This window comes from Cucumis melo, chromosome 3 (genome assembly GCF_025177605.1).
Source record: "Cucumis melo cultivar AY chromosome 3, USDA_Cmelo_AY_1.0, whole genome shotgun sequence".
Taxonomy (NCBI): Eukaryota; Viridiplantae; Streptophyta; class Magnoliopsida; order Cucurbitales; family Cucurbitaceae; genus Cucumis; species Cucumis melo.
This window is the reverse complement of record NC_066859.1, coordinates 22,324,467-22,351,212: the sequence shown is the minus strand read 5'-3', so window position 1 is coordinate 22,351,212 and position 26,746 is coordinate 22,324,467. Positions and strand designations below refer to the sequence as shown.

The following is a 26,746-nucleotide window of genomic DNA, read 5'->3' as shown; positions in this document are numbered from 1 at the left end:
TATGGTCAAGAAATAAAGATGCTAATGTGAACATCATTTTTGAGTTTCCAATCTCGGATTCAAGAGATAAAAGGTATCAAATCTTTGAAAACTTTGAATTTTAAATTGGTGGATTCATATCATACTTAATTGAAAAAAAAGCTCCTTATATGACAACTTGTAATTGGACACGTGCATTTGTGGGTGAACTACACAAGAATTATACCAAAATATTATCGAGTACATTAAACTTATCTCTATTCAATTCAAACAAAAAAAAAGTATTTTCAATTAATGGGTACAACACCACACCAACTAAAACACAAAGACTACAAAATCTTCCATGAGTTAATTTATTTTTTTGTATACATGTTTTCAAAATGAAAATCATTGAGTGACCTTTCAACCTACAATTAGGGCTGAAGAACAAATAAATAATAATACAAAAGAAAGGATAATCACATGCAAACATAGACTTGAAAGTTAATAAAAATTAAGAATGGAAGCGAAGTATTACCAAAGAAAGGAAAGGATAATCAGATGGGAAGATAGTCTTAAAAATTAATAAAGATTAAGAAAGCCAGAAAGGAAGGAAAATTACAAGGAGACCCTTTGCTAGAACAAATCCAGTCCTGTCCTGTCCCACAATAAATTTTAACAGGTAAATTTAATTATAGAATGCTAATTACAAATTAGAACAAGAGACAAAGCATATTATATATTATATATTTATATATTTGGTAATAGTTTCCTTCCATACAAAGCCAACTGAAAACACTCATCTCTTACTAACTTTACCAAATCAACACTTGAAACCACCGCATACAATAAACCAAAGTATGATGAACAAGACCAAGATTCCTCCACCAACCATCAGCTTCATTTGTAAACTCTGAAGCCACATTTTTCGCCGAAGTTGCCTCCCTTGTCGATGAAAGTTATCGGCCTAAATTTAAACAGAGATCCCAATGTTAAACAAGAAAGCTATATGATTCTTTTTTCTTATCTTCCTAGTTTCCATTCAATGTTCTCATAGATTAAATGATTTATACCTGAAATTGTAAGTTTTCTGTTTTGTCCACCAGAAGCTCGATCCGTTCACCACGGTCTAAGACCTACAAGCGAAGGAAATTGATATCATATCTATACAGACAGATGAGAGAGATAAGTTATAGATTTCCTATCCCCGAGTCTCCCTTGTCTTAGGAGCGTACAACTTTAGTGACTAGTGCAGCTAACTGGAAGAAAACTCCTCATTTTCAGCTTTTTCTTTTTTTTTTCTTTTGCAGAAGGTACTTCTAAGCATCTCTCCCCCTCTTTATTACAGGAAACAAAAGCAACCATACATGGACAATTCAAAGAATATGGCATGATCGGCATACATGAACAACTCATCAATCCCCTCTTTTCTCCCTTTTGCCAAACCAAGCAATATCTCAATTCGGCGACTTTAGTCAACATAGGTGGTCCAACATTTTTCTTTACTTAGTTAAAAATAAAAAATAGAATAATGAAATATGTTCCGTTCATCAGTTAAAAACTGAAAAGGTTGAATCCTTATGTCAGCTATCAAATAATCATATTTTACTACCTAGCTTTTATTGTTAAAGAGTGGATAGCCAGTCCGTTCCAACAAATTTCCATTACCCACTCAAGGATATGCCACCAAATTTATCCCCAAGATTTGACATAAAGCTTCTATTGCATGCATGTAAATTAAACAGCACATCTTTTGTATGTATTCAGAAACTTGTAGGTTCAAATAAGAAAATCACTTGCAATATAATGAAAATCCTATCAAATTGGCACTTTATTGTGTCTAAGACAAAATGCCAAAGTTTTGCTATATTGCACAAAATCACCAAAATCATTTCCAATGGCTAAGCATGGAGGAGGGAGAAATGTGTGTGAGATATTTAACCACTTCCAATCTACTTATTCATAACCATAACTGACCAGTGCCAAATTCTTTGCATAATTATTCTTCAACAAATCCAGATAAGAATCTGGTCCTTTGAAAACAAGCAAGCAACACACTTGTAATATTTTTTATATCTACTTCCTTGCAACATAATCACTGAAAGTCTAAAATATTATGCGTACTTCGAGGGAGCAAAATTTTGTTCAGTACTCATGGCTAAAATGCTACTTGGCTGATCTACTGGAGGTATGCCAAGATAAATGTTTGATGAGATTTGTTACATTTTCCAAGATGATGTGGAAAAGGAGGAAGAATTAGAGGGTGGAGGGTGAGATATTAAAAGGTACTTTTAGTTTTATACATTATGCACAACGGTGATTGTGCAAAAGAACATATATCATCTTTCAAAACCTCAATAGAAAATCTTGCGGAGAAATTGCATAATTTCATAAAACAAAAAGTCTAACCTTTTCGATGTTATCCATCATAATTCCTTTCACCTCTGTTATTTGAGCCTTCAGCTTGGAGAGTTTACTCATTTCTTCCGGGTGGCTCATGCAATATTGCATGTGCTCCTTAAGCCTTGGCCTATCATGAATATTAGAGGTTGTTAGATAAAATGTATAACATAAAGCTCACACATTGATAATAGACAAGGGCATACCCAAATTCTCTGTCAAGAGTGTATGCAACACTGAATCGGTCTAGAAATAAATCATCATCGTCCTCATCATCTGCAAGTGGGTGAGGATTCTCATCCTTGATACTTGAGCCATACCGCTGTTTAAAGTCATCTTTTACACGTTCAAGAAATACAAATGGCATATTCCTTCCAACTGATTCATCGGCAACAGCCAGAAAAACTGGAAATCAATCAAACACAATTAGCAACATGTGCCAGTGCAGTCAAAACAAGTAAATTATCATAGTTAAGAGAGCAAAATACCAAATCCACTGTCAAGAAGAAAGTTGAATGTATGCCCATCACATGAGTATGTGCATTTGCTGCTATTAGAAGGCAATCTCTGTAAGCACTGAACGGCAATAGTACTAAAATTCCCTGAGAATGATGTGTGTTCTGCTAAAACAACAGTCCCTTTAGCAACAAAGCTATATATCAGGCCTTTCTGACTCATCTCTCACGGTTAACTGAGAAGAATCAAAGTAGTAGCAGTCACAAACTGCAGCAGTAACCTACAAAATGTAAAAATGAATATAATTAATTGAAATTCATTCACAACCCGGTGGTATGAAACATGGATAATTCCAAAAAAATCTAGTTAATAACACGATACGAGGTTATCCTTTCCGCTATTGTATTCTCATTCAGTTTGTAACTAAGCTCAGTTATCAGTCAATGTTGACTGTTGGGACTTCTCTAATTGAAATCACGTATAAACATTCATCACTTAAATTCCTGGGTCTTGGCTGAAGGTTGTTCAGCTTTGTTAATTCCTATGGTTTCCATACTAGTCGTTTACACGAATTGAGCCCAAACTAACAAAGGCCACGAATGTTTGAGTATGTAGGGACAAGCAATCCAAGAAGCAGGAGGAAGTTGTACACTTTGTTTTGTATGGCAGTAAGAATTTAATCAAACACAACAACTAATTTTATCAAATGACAGTACCCAATACACAATTGCATCAAATACACCCCAACATTTTTTGAGATAATGAATAACATGAAATGAAAAAGAAAACAAGGATTGTAAATTATGACGAAGGACGAGCAAATCAAACCCTAAACAGATTGTTCCAAAGATATTGAGAAAAACAAAATTAAAAACGAGGATCGAATCAGAAAGTGAAAAGAATCGAAGAACAAAGGGGAAATTACGAACCTTAAACTGGAAATCTGTAGTCAACTTCACGTAAGATTGAAGCTAATGAAAGATGGATCAGTTTGAAGAAAACATGAAATTGGGGGAAAGAAAAAAGGAGAGTAAATATATAAAGGAACCCAAAGCCTCAATCAGTTTAACCGTCCGTCTCGCTTTAGGAACAACTCTTTTATATAATTAAATAAAACAAAATGTGTTATATATAATTTATTCAAAAAAATCCCTTATTTAACATTTTAAATATTCTATTCAAATCTATAAACATAAAATTATAAATTATTAACCAAAATTATTGTAAAGAAAAAATCACCGACAATATTTACAAAATATAATAAAACTGTACTGCTTATTCTATACATAGATTTTTATCTTATTAATAGATGTTAAATGAAGTTTATCGATTTCTATTAGAAATAAAACCTTAAATTTTTTGTTAAATTTTATAAATATTTTGATTTAGACATTAACGTTCTTCTATTTTTAATTTCATTCTAAAAAACTGAATTATTTTTAAAAATCAAGTTATTAAATTTATGTTAAATACAACGTTTAAGTTCAATAGAATTCGAATTTTCAATTTTATGTGTACAGTGATTCGTGTGTTTAAATAAAAATATAACTAAAAACTAAATTCGTGAGATTCAAAGTGATGTATAGATATAAATTTTATAGTTTATAGACTGAATCAATAATTTGACTATTTTATAAAATTATACGATTTTCCTTTTAAATAATAAATATAAGATATAAATATATGGTTGTTTTAAATACAGTAAAAGAGACTTAAATATTTTTAAATATAACAAAATATTATTGTTTATTAGTAATAGTAGACTACTAACATTAACCCGGATATGTGTTTATTAATGTTTATTACTATAAAAATTTGTCGTTTTATTCTTTAAAATTATGTTTATAGATATTATTTAGTTATTTAATTAGTTAATATTACATTTTAACTAATTAAAATTGTTCTTTATTTATTAACCAAAAAGAGGGGAAATTGGACATTTCCCGTTTGGTAACATTTCTGTTCTTTGTTTCTTGTTTCTTGTTTTTTGTCTCTTGTTTCCTCTTTTTTTGAGAATAAGAAACATGAACGTGATTGATAACTGTTTCTGTTTCTTGTTTCTTGTTTCTTTAGAAAAAGAAACTGAAACATAAAATGTGTTTGGTAACTGTTTATTATTATTTCTTGTTTAATAGTTTGTATGATTGCTCCTCTTCAAGATTTATTTTTATTTTACTAATTTTATTTTATTCACGTGTAATTCACTTAAACATTAAATAAAAATTTATGTCCTACATTAAATATAGAAATGAAAATGATCAAAAATACTTTATATCATTTAATACAAATAAGTCCCACTGCACAAATAAAAAGAATAACATAAACATAAAATTGTATCTATCCTTCAAATGTTGTCCAAATTTGATTCGCAATATCATCTCTCACTCGAGTCATTTTCCGTAGATGTTGTCGACTCACATCTAATTCAATTCTATCATTCTGCAAATTGGCCGACAAATTATGTGTATCTTCAACGATCATTAATTCATTGCTAAAGTCATTGAAAAGATCATCTTGATGATCATTCAATCTAATATAATTGTGAACTGTGCAACATGTTATCGATATATATTTTTGTGTCTTGATCGGGTAAGGAGGTATTTGTTTAAAAATAGGAAATCGAGCCTTTAGCACATTAAAACAACATTCAATGACATTTCATAGTGAAGAATGTCGATAATTAAACACTTCTTCTTTACCTCGAGGGCGATGTCTCCTTTCTCTAAAATCGTAAATGACATCTTTGACCTCGAAATGGTGCTAAAAATCCGGGCATATTTGAATATCCTAAATCGATAAGATAGTATTGATCTGCATATAATAAAGCAAATAAAAAATTATCATAAAGTCAAATATGGAATTAAAGTTATGAAAAACACATAATCATTTACCTCTCTTAGGCATAGGAAATTTATTCCCGATATTCTTGATACATTCTAGAAGTATGCGAGAATCATTGGCTGATCCTTCCCAACCAGACATGACATACGTGAATAACATATCAAATGAACAAACACACATTATATTCCATGTCGTGTTAGTTTTTCTTCCACGAAACGGTATTTGTTCATTTTGGGGAATACTTGCAGCAACATGAGTACCATTAATAGCACCAATACAATCCTAAAGGATAATAAAAAACACAAATATATTTCAAAACATTTATTTCTGAAAATAAATCAAAACATTAACGCATTACCTTAAAGAAAGGGTAATATTTTGAATTTGATACGATCTCCATTGGTACATTGTCCATATTGGGTGGACGAATAATTTCTCTACCAATCTTGCAAACCTTCCTCAAAACAAGGTTAAAAGCTAGAGAAATAGTATGATCCGAATGTTGAAATCTTTCTGCTGCTATACGATTGCTTTCATTATGTGATATGATTAATAAGAATATAACAACTTTTTCTTGAACGGTAAGATATCTAGATGGTTTCAGATTCGTCTTTGATTTTAAATCTTCACAAAACTTTATGGATGTAATTCTTTTCATCCTAAAATAATCAAAACATCTACTATCGTTTCCATTAACAACTCGATCACATAATCATGTCCTCTTAGTGCAGAAGTTCTACATGGTTGTTTTGAAGATTGTATCCTGTGCAAGCTCATGTAGAATAAAGTAAAAAGGATGAAGATACCATCGTCATCGTCGTCAGAATCAAAATTGTCATTGGAATGATTATCTTGAATCAAGTCCATATCAATTCACTAGTATATCCATAAATCAAACACAAGAAAGGTACACGATCGTTTAGATTTAGCTCAAAATTTGGTACACTATCGTTTAGATTTATTTTTTTAATTGTTTTGGTACATGATCGTTTAGACTTGGCTCAAAATTTGGTACACGATCGTTTAGATGTTGTTCAAAATATGGTACGCGATCGTTTAGATTTATTTTTTTTATTTCTTTTGGTACACGATCATTTAGATTTTGTTCAAAATATGGTACACGATCGTTTAGATTTATTTTTTTAATTCTTTTGGTACACGATCATTTAGATTTGGCTCAAAATTTGGTACACGACCGTTTAGATTTAATTTTTTTAATTCTTTTGGTACATGATCGTTTAGATTTGACTCAAAATTTGGTTACACGATCATTTAGATAATTTATTTTTTTTACACGATTGTTTACATTTGGCTACTCCAATCTAAATAATACACGATGAACCAAATAACAGTTTGAAAAAAAAAAAAGAAAAGAAACAGACGAAGATGGAAGAAAAGAAAATTTATGTAACTTTCCCAAACCATAATGTCAAACATACAACATCCATGTTCAAGTCTAATATTAAAAATTAGATGACATAATCCTAAAACAATCCCTAAGTGACATCTAAAGACTATTTATGAAACCTCTCTTCCTTGAATCGGGCATGCGCAAAAATAGCTTTCTCCAAGCAAGATCTCCGTGCAAGAGTTTTAGTATTTTGGAATAAGTCTCTCCATCAACATCCTCCATTGTATTTAAAATATCTAAACATTCCATCAACTCTTCGTGGAGATCATCTTTTTGCTTGATGTTTGGCTCTCATCAACAACGCTAGATATACAACCAAAAGATCTTTTCTCAAGGATGTCATTCTTTCTCTTTGCATTCTCCGTATATACATCTAAGAATGATGAGAAGAAACTGCCAAATTCATCTCTATTTCTTCGAACTCGTTTTTTGCTTTTTTTTCTTTATCATTCTCTTTAACACCAATGTTTGTGTTGCTTGCAACATCATTTTCATTTTCATCTTCAGAATCTGAGATAAGTCTTGTTGACGGACAAGCATTTATACCTGTTGCAGTAGTATCTCTAAAAAATCCTTACGAGCTTTTCATAATGTGGGCAACCACTTTTTCTAAACTTTTTAGCTCTCTTATTCACCTATAGAAAATGAAAACTTTTTAGCTCTCTTATTCGCCTATAGATGATTAGAAATGGAAAAAATGCAACTATTATACCTTAAAAAGCTCGTTCCATTGCTCCTCTTCAAGATTGATGGTACCTAGTAATGGATCACAACCATTTCCTATCGTATCACTCAATATCTTTTTGAAATCTTTGTAAATTTGTCTTAATTTGTTGAACTTATTTTTCAATTGATCATGAGAATAATTAAATCTTGTACTAGCATTTAGTTGGTTTCTCATATAATTCCAACTAGTTTTTGTAAACGTTGTAGTTGGTCGATTGCCTTTTGCAACCTCTTCATCCATTAAGTCTACAAACAAAGCTTCACTCTTATTTAACCATGGTCCCTTACCTTTTAATCCATCAATCTCAACAACGTCATTTACACAAAGTTGTTCAGTTGATTTTTGTGACATCTAAAATGTAATAGTAATTATGGATTGAGAGCCATAAAAAAAAACATAGAAACACAACACCAGCAAAAAAAAGAACAGATCTGAAAAAAAAAAACCCATAAGGAGAAAGAGGGATTGAAAGCCTTTTAAAACCATGGATTTCTAACATCCCATTTTAAAACGATAGATTTCCCTTAACATAAACACAAATGAGATAGATCTGATGAAAATGAAAATAGATCTGAAAGAAAAATCCATCAGTAAAATCGGCAAGAGAAAGAGGGATTGAGAGCCATACCTTTAGTTGGAGAACGAAGAAGAAACAGAGCACGAAAGCCGGAGAATAAACGAAAAATAAAGAGAGAAGAAGAATCGCCGGAGAAGAAAGCCTGAAAACGAAGAGGAGAAACGAAAGGAGAGAATAGGAACGGAACGAAGAGAAACTTTTTTTATCGTTCCCACGAATTTCTGATTAAACCAGAAACGTTTCCTAATTATTTTAAGAACAAGAAACAAGAACGTTACCAAACACGTCTGTTTCTTAAAAAATTAGAAACAGAAACGGGAAACAGAAACGTTACCAAATGGGCCCTAAAGGTTCAAATTCTACTTTTAATGTGTTGTTTAACTAAACAAAATATTTCATAAATACATCAATATCTTAAATAATTATTAACCTAGATAATTATTTGATATTAGTTAATTATTGATTTACTCACTTGGGTAGGGTTTCAATTTATTATGGTTATATACATTTGGTCAACAACAGCATTACTTAGTTATTAAGACATCTAATAAAACATTATTGAATATTTAAATCCTCATAGGTTTGCAATTTGTTAAGGGCCTTTTTCAAAAATAATAATAATAAAAATTATTTACCCTTCGGAAAGAAAATCACTGATAGACAAAAATTCATTACATTTTATTTTTTAGCGAATAAATATTTATTCATTTTGCTATTTCTTATAAATATTTTTCATTTTTTGAATTTAATTATCAATATCGACTGTGGTAAAGTTGTTCTCGCCTCTATCTAGGTGGAGACCGATTCAAGAATTCTCTGATAATTTTTGGTTGGAAAACATTGTTACATCAATGAGATTGACATATTCAGTAGTATCATTCGAAAGTACAATTCAAATGGATCTATCCATGATTCCCTTAATTGTAAGTGTAATACTATTTGCATATGATTTAGATACTCATACTCGAAGATTTCATTTCTTTTTGGTGTGGCTTAAAAACTACGTTGACTCTCTTCAATTATTAATTCTCTTTAATTATTTTCGTGTATTTGCTTTGTTAACGCGTTTTAAGAAAAGAAACTTAAGTAACAACCTCCATAAGATGTCATTGTGTATTTTTAATCCAAGTAATTAATTGATCTTATAATTATCTATCTATATTTCAATTGGACTTCAATTCATTTAATTACAATTCTTGAACTCAAAAGAAGTATACATAATTCATCCAACACTAACATAACTTAATGAAATAATTACTCCGTTTGCAACATTATATTCTAAACACGTATTTTTATTAGTTATAATAGTGTGTTAACTGTTGACTTAAACGTATTCTATCTAAATATGAATATGTTTTATGATCCAACCTTTAGATGATTATATTATTATATTGTCATAATTAATCTTTAAATCATACAACTGTTTGGTTCTAATGAACAATAATTTAGTTTTATTGACACACATACTAAAACTAAGACGTGTATAAATTTCTGCTCCGAATTTATACTAAAAAAGATTATTTCATTATCTTTCAAACATAGCTCAATTGAAATAATGTTTACTATCAAAGGCTCAATTGACCTATCAATTTCGATCTTTTCCTTCCTTTTCATTTGAAGTACACATTTTTATGTATTTATTTGATACGTAATAAATAATACAAAAATCAAAGTAGCCAAAAAGTAGTTATAGAATTTAGAGTAAGTTTGTTTAATGCTCCTAAATTTTAAAAATTAATTTGGGAAAGCTCCCATTTTTATCGTTTAATTACTGGGTCATCCTAAAGTTCCAGCCAATTTTCATATTATTTTTACAAATACGATTTCTTTAAAAACGAAAATACTTTGATCAAACATTCGGCTGAAAGCACTCTATTTTTCATTTAATAGGAAGCTTATGAGCTAACAAATACTTCCAATTTTACATGAAGAACATAAAATTTAACAAAAGAAATGCTAATCCATTTTGAAAAATCAGAATAAATTAGAAATCATGTTTCAACACAACATTCATTGATCATACCTACATGATTCCGCTAGGGAAATATATACTTTATATTTTCTCTTTCTAATATCTAAGAATGTTAAAGTAAACTTCTACACGCCTCAACTTGACTAATCACGACTGAATAATGTAGGATCAATAATGTAATACTACCCAAATAAAATTAAGAGAGAAGAAAGCGCTTCATATTTTAATGTTAAGGAGCAGTTGGATAAAAAGCTTATAGCAATATTGATAATAACTTAGAAAATGTTAAGTATGACAGAGCAGCCAAATGTAGGGAAGCTGCAAAGCTTGAATGATCAAGTTTTCCAAATAGCTATTGGGGTTCTTCAGTGTTTTCCTTTTTTTTTTTTTTTTTTTTCTTTTTTTCCTTCTTGTTGAATGGCACTGAAAAGACAGTGATCCAAAAGAAATATCTGGGAAGAATGGAACACAAGACATACATCATTCAAGCATCCTATATTTAGTTTTGTTCAGTACCCAAACTTAGGCTTTCCAGATTTTAGCAAAAGCCGTTTGGAAGAATCAAATGGTTGTTAGGCTTTGGCCTCGACAATGCAAGGAGTCGAGCCCCTAGTGGTTTTAACGTAGGAGACATACTCGCCATAGTGCATGGTGAATAGGGTGCTCTGGTACCGGGTCAATCGAATACGCTTACGCAGTGACTCGGTGATTGCTCCATTATATCCTGCCTTTCGCATCAATGAGTCAATTGCCTCAATTTTTGTCCAACCTAAAAATGAAGATGCAGCCAAACCCAAAACCTTAGTCAGCTGGAGGAACTATAAAGCTAAACAGATTTGGCAACATTTTAAGCAAAAAGCTTTGTCTATAAAAGATATTTTGTTCTTTTGAAGTGCATAAATAGGTCATCCTGTCTAAGTCTAATAAAAGACCACAAAGTATCTCAAACTGCTCGATGACTTGCCAATCTCACAGAAGATACATGGCAATGAAAAATTTTCAAGTGAAAACAGGAAGATGTATCAGTATAGGACACTTGGAATAAGAGACAACGCAAGCATACAGTAAAAACTATTATTTCACATCCTTGAGTCTAGAAAGTGATTGTAGGAATTGCCTGTGTAAATCGAATGTTAAAAAGAAATATGCCAATTTCATATACAGAAACAGATATATTATATAAATGATAAAATAGCTCATAGAGGAGCACATCTAGACTAAAGAAGTTGTGGAGGGGCCATACATCATTTTTTGGTTTAAATCACATTTGAATCCTTGTTCCATTTGGTTTTCTTCCCAAACCTATATTCTAGTTCATAAACTTCAAAAAGCTAATCATTTTGAGTCATTTTGATCAGTAACTCTCAAAATATCTATTTTAGTCTTTTTTTTATAACAATTTTATTTTTGGTTTTTTAAATTTCTTTTACCACGGTTTTCATTGTTTAGAAAGAATAGAATTTAAAGCCAATTTTTAAAAAGACAAACAGGTTTTTGAGAACTACTTTGCTTTAGTCTTCAAAACCTGGCGTCGATTTTTGTGGAAAGAGTTATCTTAAAAAATAAATAACAAAATAAAGGAACCTACCGGTGGAAGTGAGAGTGTTCGTAAGCTTACTTCACAAAAATAAAATGATTATCAATCGGGAGCTGTTTGAAATTTAAAAATGTAATTACTATTTTACAACATAAAATTTGCCTACTTAATACCTATTTCATTCAACCTATATGTGGCATGCCGATGCAGCCAATTTATCTATCTAATAGCTAATTATGGTCATCAAATAAGTGAGAGAACCACCATAGATATTTTGTATAAATTTTACGGACCAACATAGAAATTTAAGAATTCATCCATCAGAATAGATTAAAGCTTAAAATTCCGTTAAAAGATTACAGATATTTTAATGTTTAAAAATCAAAATTGAATGATTTTAGAAGTTCATGAACTAAAAACATGAGTTCTCTCAACTCAACTTAATTAATTATTATAGAATGAATAGAAAAAAAATCAAGGAATAAAAGTTAAAAGAAGAGTTGGTGTAGGAATCAAGTAAAACATTATATATTGTTGGAAACAAGGGGCTTTGTTAATAGTTTAGCCTCAAGGGTATTTTAGTATTTTACTTTAAGTTTATTTCCTTTTTTGTATTAGGACTTGCTAACTCTCTATCGTGGTTTTTTCTCCACCTAGTGTTCTCTTTTCTACCATTTAACATATATGATTTATAAATTTGATATGGAGTCTAAATTTAATAACCAACAACTACTTTGTATTCAAAGCAAATTGCTGGATTTCAAAATAAAAGGAAAGGAGGACTTCCACAAAAAGCACAGCAAGCATACCTTCATGGGCAGCGACCTCGGGCAGATATGTAGCACTTCGTCTAGCATTATAATCAGGATCGTTAAATTCAATAATAATACCATGCTTACCTACCTGCAATGAGACATGAAGCCCCTGAATTCAGTAAAGCTGCTTACCAGACCTACTCTTCTGCGAGACTGGCCAAAAGCATGACAGGCAAGCAGGACATGACCAGCTCGACACGTTAGGAAAACTAGGCAAAATCATGAAATGTGCTCAACCAATCCTTGCAAGCCATAACAGCAGTGCACTTTTTTAATTTCTAACAATCAAGCAGAGTGAGTTCTTACATACATATGTGCAAGAGTATTGATAATCAGATGGTACTTAACCATGAACTAAACATGCATCTGGAATCCTATTATCATTAACTTCTTAGCAGGCCTAGTTTAGTAATCCACTTGCAAGTTATGCCTATGAGCCAGTGATAGTATATAGCTAGAAAGTTCCTGTCACACAAACATCATGGATGTATTTAGTAGCTACTAGCTCAAAAAAAAATTATTTTCCTGATAAGCACACGGTTCTAGTCAGCAAAACAACTGCCCATACAATGAAAAAGGGTTAAATTAAACTAGTTATTGTCTAAGAACAAATTGTTTTGTTTGATGGGTCTTGAAGGTTTTGATCAACTCGTTTGTACTTTTGTTGTGATTGTTCTTTAAGTCTTTTTGCTCTTAGTATAATTCTCTTGTACTTTGAGCTTTAGTTTCTCTTGTTAAGATTAATAAAGAGGCTCATTTCTGTTTCACAAAAAAAAAAAAAAGAACAAATTGACTTATATGCCTTTAAGCTTTAGGTACCAGTCATCTGATCCAAGCTATTTCTCAGATTATAATATTATATAGATATTCAGAGGAAGAAACAGCTAAGGCAACACTTAACGAGTCAGCTTATAGGAGAGGGCTGATGATATAACCTTCCTCTCCTCTTCCACAACTTTCTACAAAAGACAAAGCCAGGAAAAATACCCAGGCTTCAGTAAGGTACAGCTCTTACTTCGTATAGACATACTGAGAAAGAACAAGCTCTAAGGCAAAACAAACTCTCTCAGCCAATTTGAGAGGGCCGGTAATCTCTCCTCTCTCTCAAGAACTTGCTAACACTCAACCTGAAAATGAAAAACTGTTGCTCTCCCCCTAAATACTTCCCTCCACCTAACAAACAGCATAACAAACGCCTACACCAACATTCTCCCCACTAGTCCTGCTCCCCAGCCTTTTAAACATAGCTATGCACATAACTGGTCCCCTCCACTATGACCTTCTTACCCTTCCTCTTATATTGATGTATAATCAGAGGCTTAACACCTTTCTAATATGTAGATATGCTACCTTTTAACCCAACATACCCTTACAGTGCCTTGCTAGTGCCCAGATATTTCTAACTAACTCTCAGAAGAGTTACTCCCCTTTTTGCCCCCCTTCTTGGGCAGGTGATCATAAAAGGAGGCCGAACATCAGAATTCCTTCAAAGCAGATAGTTTATGAATCCTATTCTAACAAGATAGCTCAAGCCTGCCAGATGTTTGAATCATTAATAAATACACAAAATTGTTTTAGTTTTTTTTTTTTTTTTCCTTTTGGGAGATGTTTTACAGATAGTTTAATGAAAGAAGGCTTTTTATTGGTGCAAATTTGGGCACCCCTTTAAGAACTTTAGCTTTGGTCTTAGTTGCCAATTGGCGCTCTTTTTGTAATCATCTTTAGGTGCTTGGGGTTTCTCTTTATTTCATTTTATCAATAAAATTTTGTTTGTTATCAGAAAAAGAAAAAAAGAAAAAAAAGAAAAAGAGGTGCTCAGATTCTGAGAGAGAGAAGAAAAGCAAAGCCGCTACTATACTCACTGAACACAAACACAAACCTTGGATTAAAATAAAGAAACAGAGACGTACCTCCCAATCAAGATAATTTGTAGCTATTTCATAATCAACTAGAATGGAAACTGTGCATTCCAAATATGGTAATTCTTTGGGTTGTATTGGGGGGAACCTCCGGTCCCTCAATGCACTGCAACATATTCAAGAAAAAAGTATTCACAAACTCCCTCCCTCGATGGCCAATGAAGTAGGGCAGGTTGAACGGATAGAAAAATAAATTTGCATTTAGTCATGACAATGAAAAAGAGAAAGCAAGAGTTAAGATAGAGCAAGAGAACCAAGGTTACTTCCTTCGTCAAAAGGAAAAATAAGTTATCGAAACAGTTTATAAATGAAGTAAACCTCCAATAATATGGATCACTTATGTCACGTGCATAGACTTCTCATTCACCCATTGACTTTCTCCCATATAATTTGATTTAAGAAAGCCAAGGAAAGGGTAAAAAAGTCTGCTCCATCACATCATACTTTAAGTGAAACCTTTGCTTTGACAACTGACAAAAACATCCAACAGCGTGTGTAATAATTCAGGAACACCATGATATGCTTGAAAGCACAACAACGTGATAAAGGACTCATGACAGCATTTGTATTAAATGCACACACATACGCACTAGATTTAAATGCACAGGGTTCAAAAAAAATATCAAACTATTCATCCATAGTGTTGTAATTGAAGATTTTCTTTATTAAGGACTCATGACAGCATTTGTATTAAATGCACAAACACGCACTAGATTTAAAATGCCACAGGGTTAAAAAAAAAAAAAAATCAAACTATTCATCCATAACGTTGTAATTGAAATTTTTCTTTACAAAAAAAATCAATACCTTTAATAGATGACTGCAAAAATTAAACCCATGGATTTTACAAAGTACCAAATTTACTACTTGTCCATCTAAACAGTAGCCGCAATCAAGTAGGGAAGCAACACAGGCCAAAGGATTGCAGAAAAGCTTTCCAATAGTAAAATAGAAAATGGAAAAAAATTGTGGAAGACTTCGTCACTAGAGTAAAAGAGGACAATGAATCTACAATTACTCCGCGCTTTTGGCCTGCATGAAAAATCTTACAGTTTTAACTCCCAACCCAACTCAAAAGGACCAAAAAATCTCTTATATTTTTAATAATTCATGTTACACTACCAGAGCAAAGGTAAGGAGAACCAGACTTTCGTGCGTTTACAAGCATAATCAATAATAAGCAGTGAGGTACAAATTCTTGGTGTTGGACCAGACTATGGTTGCAAACCATGCACCACCATCATTATACAAGTAATGTAGGACACCATTGGCAGACTTTTGGATCATTACATAACTTTCAAATTAAAATTTCAATCTATGAATTTAGAGATCAGTACTTACAATACTTTGTCCAAAATATCCGGGTCAAACAACTGATTTGGAAAGTTTTTAAAATAAAGCAGTGGATGTAGAAGTATCCATTATGCAACAATACCTATTTAAAGCATAATCCTTGAAGCCATTTATCAAGCAGCGAGCTTCTAGTGTTCCTATGCACCCTCGCAGACGAGGTTCACCACCGTTGACCACTTTTTTCCAGGTAACGAACAAGGGGCTGGCAGGAAAAAAATAGATATTCACATAAAATAAAAATAGGTGCAATCTAGAGAAAGAAGATACTAGATGTGAAGCACAAGGCTTTTGAGTGGCTAGCATCACAAAAGCATCTACAAAAGTATGTCTAACCAGCCAATCTAATCATAGCTCAGTGGATCACTGATGCTAATTACCATCTCAAAGTCAACGGTTTGATCCCCACCCCACAATGGTTGAACTTGAAAAAAGGAAAAGAAAAAAAAAAGTTTGCTAACCACAAGATAACATGCAAAAAAAGGTAAAGAAGCTATAGACTGATAGCTGGATATGTCTCAATAAACAAGCATGCCCACAATCTATTTAGATAAAAAATATCACAAGACACAAATAGTTTCAGTCTTCCAGAAAGTATCAAAGCAAGGGCCAAAAAACATGCAAGTAGAAATATGAATGTTTTACATAGAATATCTTCAGCAACCTTCAAGAAATAACCCTATGGACATCATAAGGAAGTTAAAGATGAATCTTATGAGACACTTATCATTCAGTCACGTTTTACCATGGTAACTCTTTCAAAAAAGATTATTCAGGTAGATTATAGACACATGTCCTTACTACTTCAGTACCCTTGTTGCAAGAGCGAGGAAAATACTCTAAATGAAATTGGTATTCTTGCAAGAGCGAGGAAAGCTAGAACTACCAACCGGTAGTGGTTTTGTATGAAAACCAGTGACAACTTTTTTTCCTTTTTGTTTAATTAAAAACTGAGATATAATCTTATAACAATAAATGTACAAAAAAATCATCACTCAGTAACAGTCAAACCAACAAGTTTTGCTATGAATACAGAAAAACACATAATAATAAGCTAAAAACAGAGAGAAGGCAGCCTCAAGACAGCCAATGTTTAGTTTAGAAGAAATACACTTCATCATACAGATTAACCAACCATTATAGCTCATGTGCTGCATTAAAACAGCCTGTTTGTATATATGGGACTTGATGTCGTTGCCTTAACTCTTGAACGAGAAACTATAAACACAGAAAATATAATCTACTAACATCAGCATAGAAGGTACCTAATCTTTCTGGGAAAACTAGAAACAAAGACGTCAACAGCACTGAAGTAGATCATCAGCATTATAAAAATGGTACTAGAATTAACATACAATGATTTATCAGTTCAAATTTTCTTATTTCTTCCATTCAAACACTGAGAATATATGAAAAAAAAAACATTTAAAGCTCAAGAACAAGCTTCTTGTTCCTGGGCAGATCTAGTTTTAAAAAAGACATCGAATTAGATGCACATTCAATTTATTAAGCTTTTCCAAGTGATGCTCACTAAAGGTTGCTATTTTCAGTGTCCGTAGCAAGAAGTAGCTAAATTGAATTTGCTTGCAGCCACAAAGAAAACAGTTATTATTCCCCTGATCATTTGTTACCAGCCACCACAACCCCATTTTTTAATCATTATCTATCAAATATATTCATACTTTGTAGAGAAAATAAAAGGATATACAGCACGCAAACGAAGCCAAAACAGAAACCATTCACCAATTAAAAAACCCAAAAAAAAAAAAAACAAATTGAATTAACAATTGAACTATCACTACTTATAAAATACTTAAAATGTTCCCACCCTCTGTGCTCCTTTAATGAAACATATGTATTGAACTATTTAAAACAAGGGGAAAAATATATATATATATATATATATATATATATATATATATATATATATACACACACACTTCATCAATCACCAAAAAATAAACAACAAAATGAACAATCCGCTAAAATTTGAAGTACCCAGTAACAATTAAAATCAAACCTTGAAATCAAAAACCAATAACGATCACAAAATCGAAACCAACCCACTAACAACGTCAAAGTCAGTGAGTAAAACCACAGACGCGATCAAACACCAAAACCTAAACATGCAAACAAACAAATCCCAGTACAGGATCGCACGTGAAAAAAAACAAAGAAAATAATAGAAGGGTTGTATAAAGAAAAAAAAAATACTGTTGACCGCCATCGAAAGCAGGGGGAGGGGCTTCCTCGCCGTTATAGTGAGCGAGGAGGGTATCGAAACAGTACACAACCATCTCTCTGTTGGCAGACACCATGGTTGCTGTAATCAGTAAAGAAGTGAAGTGAACAAGGTGGGAAAAACAATAGAAAGATGATGAATTTGTAAGGAAATTATTATAAAGAAATGGAGGGAGAGAAAGGGGTTGAGAAGAATTTGGTGGGTGTAATGATTGAGGGACCAGAAAAAAAGGAAGAAGGAGGGAAGGAGGGAAGAAGGGAAGAAGAAGAAGAAGAAGAAGAAGAAGAAGAAGAAGAAGGGGGAAGAAGAGAAGAGCGGTTTTTTGTCTCTCCTCTTTACTTTCTCTCTTTCTCTAAAGATTCACTTTTGCAAACTTTATTCTAATGGCAATAAGAATTGATTGTTTATTTGTATATAAATTTTTATTTTTATTTTTGAGTATTATTCCTATTGCTTCTTTTGTTAGGGCTCTTCATATTTACTCTTCCCATAAATATTGTTTTTCTTTCTTTTAATATATAAATTATAAAAGTCTAACCATTCTCCATAATGTTTATGCCTTTTTATCTCTAAAATTGTATGCTTGGACTAAATAATTGGCTTATCATGGTCACTTGTATTTATGATGTAGATTATTTTAATTTGGATCACCGATATATTTAGTATAAGTTTAGGAAAGCTATAACCTTCGTCAACTCTATGCTCTTTATATGATATATACATAAAAACTGAAATAATGCTAAAAACAACCGCTAGCCTATTAGTAAATATTGTCATAAGAAATGAAGGGTTTGAAATAGTGTTTACTATAGTAAGAGATATTCTTTTTTTTTCTTTTCTTTTCAGATTACTTACCAAACATAACCTAAATTTCTAAAAGTATCTATTTGAGCTTTGAACAACTTTTAAAATTTAGTTAATCTATTATACATAATTAAAAAAAATTCTAATGAAACCAAAAAATTTATATTTATATTTGGATAGATCCGTGAATTACAAGAAACACCAATTTTTTTTTCATCTAGTATTTTGAAAATTGATCAATAATACTGTTTTTCTACTAATATGCAAGCAATACATGTGTCCATTGAACTAAGCTCATATCGACATACCATTGACTAATTGATAAACTATAATCTATACTTTTTAGCAAACCACCAATAAAATCATATATTGATAAGATATGTGTGTTCATTTTACTACGAGAATTAGTTCTTAGGTAATGTGTTTGTTAATTAAAAAAGATTTAAATCAATAATCCAAAAATGTGTACTTTGTTCTAGTTTGATCCTTAGACTTTTAAAAGCGTTTGTTTTTAGTCTCTCAACTATATATAAAAAAAATTGTAGTCTCTATCATAGAATTTCGTTAACCTTAATATAATGATGAGATGAGTTTTTATATGTGGATGACTAGGTTTGCCAAATAAGATAACCACTTTTGAAAATATAGGGTTTTAAATTTTAATTAAACGCCAAATGATAAATTGATGTTTTATCTAATAACTTAGAGTGACTCTTTTGCCTTCAAGATTTTGGCTCATTAATGTTCTGCATCATTTTTCAACTCATGTTGAATGTAATTTCATCCAAATACAATTTTTATTTACTTAGTCATCGATATTAACTATAATATGTCAATTATTTATTATTTTTTATTACATTCAATATTCTTCTAATATGTTTCAAGGTTCCAATTTAAGAAAAGAAAAGTAAATCGTTAGAAAACATAGAGAGATTTGAGTTCTAGAGAAAACAAAGAACAAAATTAATTTTTGAGTATATTTGAAAAGTAAATCGTTAGAAAACATAGAGAGATTTGAGTTCTAGAGAAAACAAAGAACAAAATTAATTTTTGAGTATATTTGATAAGTGTTTCAATTATGTTGCAATATTGACAAAAAAAATTATATGAAAAATTAACAAAAAAAAATTATTGATTATTTATCAATGTTAGGATTCTTCGATATTTTTAGTCTAAACCAAGACATGATCTAAACCATTAACAAATTATGCTAGATTTGGAACAAGTAATTAAGTATTCCAATTTCAATATGATATTTGTGTGGACAATTTTTTTACTTTTTTGAGAATAGAAACCTTGGTTCTTAAAGCATATGTGTTGACTAAATGAATTTAAAAGTAAAGAATTCATAAACATATCGTCTTTCAAAAGTTTTGAAAAATGAATTTTTTTTTTGGAAAAAGTAACATTGTTTATATGATATTTTGAAAAATTAGTACCGACTTTCTTGGACGCTTCAATCATACAAACACCCTATGGATAAGTTTATTTAATGCTATTTACTCAAAATAATAATAATAAACGAAAAAAATATATATTAAATATCGTAATTAATTTTGTAATAATAATAATAATAGTAAACCTTGAAATATGCATTATTTGATCTGCTCTTCAGATGCTTTTTAAATTTTAAATAATTTTGAATTAAAAATATATAGTAAGGTTGTTGACCTAATTACAACCTGGTATGTACTCCACGCTAACAAACACATACTTACGAAAATGAATGAATATTTAGCTTCCATTTCCTTTCCCCGCTCTCCCAAAAAAAGAAAAGAAAAACATTTTTAAAGGTAAAATTAAAAAGCCGTTTAGATGGACTTTTCTAAGCTGTTTTTAAACACTTTTTCCCAACTTACAAACACTTTGAAAGTTAATGCAAACACACCTTCAATTTAAAGTTCATGGAAAGAAATTGCTACACATAACCTGTATTGTATACCTTTCGGCTTTTCACCATTCATATAGTTCGTCCATGGGCAGACTTCCAATAACTCTCAAGAAACGTTCATAAATTCTCAATCCTCAATGTCAACTCTAAATAAGGACTTTTTGAAGTCATAAGCTCAGACTATAACCACATTTTCCATATCAGTCATCTAACAAAAAAAAATCATAACTAAGCTCAAATACAGAGAAAGGAAGATCCATTCTCTTACAAAAAGGAGTCAGCTTCTTCTTCGCCAACCATATGCAAGTCACTAAAGCAAAGGCCATTTGAAAATGAAAGATCCCAGTGAACCTGGAGATTTGAAGAACTGTACCTACAACTTGAAGTCAGAGAAAGAAAGATTATGTAATTATACATTGAGGATTTTGACCTTAAATAACTACCATTATTAATACATGTAGTGTAAATGCCAGAGCAAATAATCAGTCAAATACACACTCAATGAACTTCTAGTAACGGATTGGTTCATCACATGTCAAGTTACAGAGTAAATGGCATGGTGTAAAGTAGAACCATGTTCCTTGTTCAATCAGAGTCATGTCTCCTCCTATCTTTGTCTCTACTTGGTTTCTTCCTATCATTGGAATCACGAGAGTGTCTCTTCTCGTACTTTTCATGTTTCTCACGTCTCTCACGTCTCTCTTCACGCCTTTCGCGTCTCTCTTCATGCCTTTCCCGTCTCTCTTCACGCCTCCTTTTCTTGTTGTTCTTTTCATCCTCCACCTCCTCTTCTTTTGCATTCCTAGCAGGCAGGTCGGGGACATCTGTTTTCTCCAGACCAGCAGAGGTGCCTGTTTGAACAGGCTGGAGAGAACTAGATTCTTCCCACGCACGTGGTGTCCTGCAACCAGGCCAAAGAAAATATATAACAGGAACGATTAGAGTTTAGACCAACGAGTAGGCAGTGCAAGATGCAAGAAATATTGATGCTAACAAATAACAATAACAAATAATGAATTTAGGTTAGGACCATTCACAAATTTTAAACCACTTACAAAAGTAACTTATTTTTAATCTTTAAACACTGTCTAGCTAAACTGTTTAGTTAAACACGGTAAAAATCCCCAGGGCCATATCTACAAAGAAGCAATTTGATTCTGATAGTTGATTGATGGGCAAAGTTTCCATCTATCCCTAACTCTGATACCGCACATCAAGATAAAAGGGAAAACTCCATATTACTGAAGTTGTATTGAAAGGATGAAAACCACAAATAAGTATCACTTCCTTGTATAATTTCTAACCTCAAAAAACCGAGACCCTGAACTCTTGCAGCTTCAGCATGACCCGCTTCCAAGTCTTCTGCAGTGCTTCCTCGCTTCACAAGTTCTGAGAACTCGTGCTTATCAAGGCGATTTCCGTGAGATCTGCCAGAAGTCTTAGGAGCTAAACCAAGAGCCTCCCTCATCGCCTGTTCCTCCTGCTCCTTGATCAACTTTATTTCCTCCTTTGCAGCATCAACATCTGAACTTGACTTTTTATCCCGTGCATACCAGTGTAGATCTTTACCTGTTTAGTTAATGAAAATTAAAACATTTTTTCCAAGCAAACAATTCCAGGTACAAGGATATGAGAGGGATGACCCACAACCAACACATAAAATCAGCCTGAATAAGAGCCTTATAATTTAAGCCATTTGACGTACATACAAGTAGAAATAAATCGGCCAAAATAATTTGCAAATTCAAGAAAAAATAATAATAATGTGCATCCCAAATAACCGCACTCAAAAACATACCCAAGTAAATAACTACTGCATTTAAGGACAAACCATACAGCTAAGCAAAACAAATACAACTAATTCAAATGCTCAACTTATATACTTCACATAACCATAGTACACTTTTGCAACGATACCTTACCTTTTTGCCATCTTCCAACAGGAGCTTTGATGCTATGGCCAAGGAAGTTTTCCCTGTGTTTATCAACTTTCACATCTTCCCAACTAAATTCTGCACATCAAGATAGTACAAAAAAAAGAGAGCATTGAATAAGCAAAACCTCATATGTTAAGAGAGTCACTGGCTAAATTCAGGAAAGATACTTCAACAGGTTGCTAAATGTTTACCAGTTCAAGTGTTCAACAATCTAGAAGGTTGGACAATGGATAAGATATTGGTTAAGAAAAGTTAAAAGATATATATTGAATAAACAAGAGGTCATAGGGTTTGAAATAAATCCTTACACCCTTGTAAGTAATCATGACTTCCTCCACTACTAAATGTCGTATCAAACAGTAGTTTCCAGATATATAAAGTTAGCAAAGAGAGGACGGGACTATCCTCATCGACGAGCAAGTCTAAATTATCAGAGAACAAAAAAACAAAAGAAAGAAAAAAAGAAACAGAGAGGATAGAAAATATACATAAAAAAAAACAACATTCTCGTATATGATTGCATGTTCGAGCATAAGAATGTATCGCCAATGGCATTCTTCATAAGAAAAACACTTTAGCCTATAGTTATCCAGTTCAATTATTATCTGTGTATTGAACAATGGCATTGTTCATAACATCCAACTTCGACAATCAAAGTCCTTTTGAATCCAAAGTCCTTTTGAATCCATTTGTTACGGAAACCCTATAAGATACTGGAAGATACAGAGTAAAGAAAGAAGCCTAACGATGTTTTAATAGGGGAAAAGGAAGAAAAAGAGAACCAACAGGAAGCAAAACAGAACGAATATCACTCCAAAAGTAGACAGTAATATGAAGATATAGCTGTTCTGAGCTATTGCCGATCTAAGCATAACAATATTTTAAAAAATAACTGAAACCCAACAAAACTATTATAACACCCTAAGTCTAGGATAGGACATGAATGTACCAAGATCAACAAGGTGAACTCCTTTTTCAGTGATTTAATCATAAGAACTCCAAAGTTAAGCATGCTGAGCTTGGAGCCATCTGATTGAGTAGCATGGGAATTTATCTAGATAACCTAGACTGAGGACAACTTTCAGCATTCAAGATAAGCCAGAATGAGTTGCCGGAGCCATAAGGTGCCGAATTCAGATTCCGAATCATAACCGGAGGCGACAACACTCAGAAACTAGCAAAGCCCTAAAATCCTTATGACCCAAATTTTGTCTCATTCACCACAATAGATGTACATAACTACCGCCAAACTAACAATTCATCGAAATCTTAATGCTACATCCAAACTTCCTGTCCAATTTACAAGGAGCCTTCAAATCTACAAATTAATGCGAATCAACGGCTGTTTAGAACCACCATCTTAAAAACCCTAGTAAACTATTTCGAAATGAAAACAACCAACCATCAAAGAAACGCGAATTCGAATAACGGAAGAGCACAAATAAAACCCTAGACAACGGATCCAGATCCAAAATGGTTCTCGAATTAGACAGCAGCTAATAGAGACCTGCTAAAACCTACTCCACTAACGACCAAAAAAAGAAAAAGGAAGACGATAGAAAACGTGGAAATTGTAGAAAATATTATATAGCTTACGATCTCGACCGCCACGAACACCGCCTCTCGTAGGATGATACATGATCGAGTTTATGGTCGCGACCGGCAATTTGAGACTATCTTCTTTGGTCCCTGAGTTTCCCGCGGGCAGTCCACTCCGGTGTCGGGTTGAGAAAAAAAAAAAAAAGAATGAATCGAGAAAATAAGTATAAATTTAAATTAATAATAATAATAATAATTTCTTCTAAAATAACCTTTAATTTTTTCTCAAAGGTATTGTATTCAATTTTAAATATCCATCTCAATTCCGTATAATTCAAGTATGTAATAATTGTTATAGTTGTTAGGGGTGATCTAGGGGTGATCAAGGGTTGGTCAAAGTTGATTTTTTGGTTAAACCAACCCGACCAAGCACAAATCACTATGGGAACGGTCGAACAAAACCGACTTTCTATATATCCCCATTCAAACTAACCGACTTTCTATATATCCCCATTCAAACTAACCGAATTTCTATATATCCTACCATTCAAACTAACCGACTTTAGGTCGGTTTTAAATTTTAAAAACCGATTTTCAACTGCCTTCACCATTTCTCCAATCGACCAACTTTATTTCGATTTTTTGGCCTACTATGTTCACCCTTAAAAGTTATACACATGACAATGCTTAATGTAGTATTTACGTATATTATTTCGTACAAAATTTATAAATTTGAGTAGTATTATGTGAAGTTTGAAAGTAGAAGTGGTTTTTTGTTTTGATTGTGGGTAGTTATTTGTGGAGAAGTTGGTAGTTACTTGGGATGTGGATAGTTAAATTAAGACCATGGGTAATCATCCATGTAGCGGAGAAGTTGGTGGTGAGTGGATATCTTATAGTAGGCGGTTGTCTTTATATAGATGATAGACAATTATTGAGCGATTGCTCTCTCAATTTTTTTTTTTTTTTTTTTTTGCTAATTTTAACGAATTAAACAAGTCATCATATCATCAAAGGAAAAATCGAAGAATATATAGTATTGAAATTGGAAAAGATCGATCTAATGAATTTTAGATTTTCATAATGAAATCAAGTAAGTGTTCTGTAACGACTCAACTCTTTATATTAAACTGAGTTCATTATTACTTAAAGGAAAATAAAACTCTCTGAACAAAATGGAAAATAAAACTAACTTTTACTGAAAACTTCAAATGCTCATTATAATTATAAATAAATCAAAATATGTAGAAATAAATATCTAAAAATGAAATCCTAACTCGGACCCTATCTGATTTTAAAAGAGAAAATAGTTAAATAATACAAAAAATGTTGAAATCAAAATGGTAACATAAAGACGAAAGCAAAATGTTTCCCAATGGCAAGTCGCGGCCACTTCTTGTCATTTGCCAACTTCCCTCTACCTCTACCTTTACCTGAAAAATTAAACATAGAAAGAGTGAGTATAAACTTATACTCAGTAAATAATCTACTACTAGTCCTGCTAGGTGTTTGTTAACTTCCCGTTAGGGTCTTGTAAAAACGTACTCCTAAACTGGCGTGTTCCTGAACACACGCAATCTAATGATCCCATAGGAACATCTTTGGTCTTCGATGAACCCAAAAGAACACCTAGGAAAAAACTGGTGTTCACTGAACTCGAAGGAACACTTAAGACAATCGAGCTGTAAGTAACCCCGTCGGATCACTCATATACATAACATCTCATGATAAACCAGCAATCCCGTCAAATCACATAATCATAAAAAATTGCATATGTGTACGACCCTAACACACAAAGTTAATAGAACATCCAATCCATAGCATGTAGCACATCATAACATCATAAACATGACATGAACATTAATCCTAACGTTCTTAATTATGCGATTAATATTTCATGCATCATCATTAACATAAATTAGTCATCATCATCAACATAACTCAATCATAACTATCAGTTATCAACATACGTCATCAATACAGTATGTTTAACTTCAGTACGAGAATCTAGTAGGAGAATCTCTTACTTCGGGATTAGCAAACAAATACTAATTATTTGGTTGACAGTAAATCTTTAATTTACTAAGTCCTAGTCCTAAATATAGACAAAATTAAATTAATAATTTTTTAAACCAATATCTACCAAATTTTTAATTAGAATTTCCAAACTTACCAACAATTTGGGTTGAAACCAATTCAATCTTTGAGGCATAATTTCTCAAATAACTTTTCAAAAAATCGACCAAAAGATCCTTCAAGAAGAATAATCCAACTTAAATCCAAAATTAGATTACTTAGAGTCCACAATTAATATTTATTGGGCATACCTAGAACCCAACTAAAACTTACCAACAGTTACCAAAAATAGGT

At 32.1% G+C, this 26,746-nt stretch overlaps 3 protein-coding genes across 3 annotated transcripts; all 3 read right to left on the bottom strand.

Annotated features, from left to right (window-relative positions):
* Positions 1 to 528: 528 nt before the first annotated feature.
* On the bottom strand, positions 529 to 3,918 carry LOC103496513 (vesicle-associated membrane protein 727). The gene is made up of 6 exons (XM_008458381.3): positions 3,744 to 3,918; positions 2,847 to 3,094; positions 2,565 to 2,763; positions 2,368 to 2,488; positions 1,032 to 1,094; positions 529 to 925 (listed from the first exon to the last, which is right to left on the bottom strand). Exons 2-6 carry the CDS (start codon positions 3,034 to 3,036, stop codon positions 782 to 784), a joined length of 717 nt encoding a protein of 238 aa, XP_008456603.1. The 5' UTR covers positions 3,037 to 3,094; positions 3,744 to 3,918; the 3' UTR covers positions 529 to 781.
* Positions 3,919 to 10,582: 6,664 nt separating this feature from the next.
* LOC103496514 (uncharacterized protein At2g38710) lies at positions 10,583 to 18,607 on the bottom strand. Its single transcript, XM_008458382.3, has 5 exons — positions 18,178 to 18,607; positions 16,049 to 16,168; positions 14,605 to 14,719; positions 12,689 to 12,782; positions 10,583 to 11,111 (listed from the first exon to the last, which is right to left on the bottom strand). Exons 1-5 carry the CDS (start codon positions 18,279 to 18,281, stop codon positions 10,915 to 10,917), a joined length of 630 nt encoding a protein of 209 aa, XP_008456604.2. The 5' UTR covers positions 18,282 to 18,607; the 3' UTR covers positions 10,583 to 10,914.
* Positions 18,608 to 21,225: 2,618 nt separating this feature from the next.
* Positions 21,226 to 24,652, bottom strand: LOC103496515 (uncharacterized). The gene is made up of 4 exons (XM_008458384.3): positions 24,434 to 24,652; positions 22,823 to 22,912; positions 22,205 to 22,469; positions 21,226 to 21,801 (listed from the first exon to the last, which is right to left on the bottom strand). The coding sequence occupies exons 1-4, from the start codon at positions 24,474 to 24,476 to the stop codon at positions 21,486 to 21,488; spliced, it is 714 nt and encodes a 237-aa protein (XP_008456606.1). The 5' UTR covers positions 24,477 to 24,652; the 3' UTR covers positions 21,226 to 21,485.
* Positions 24,653 to 26,746: the final 2,094 nt, after the last annotated feature.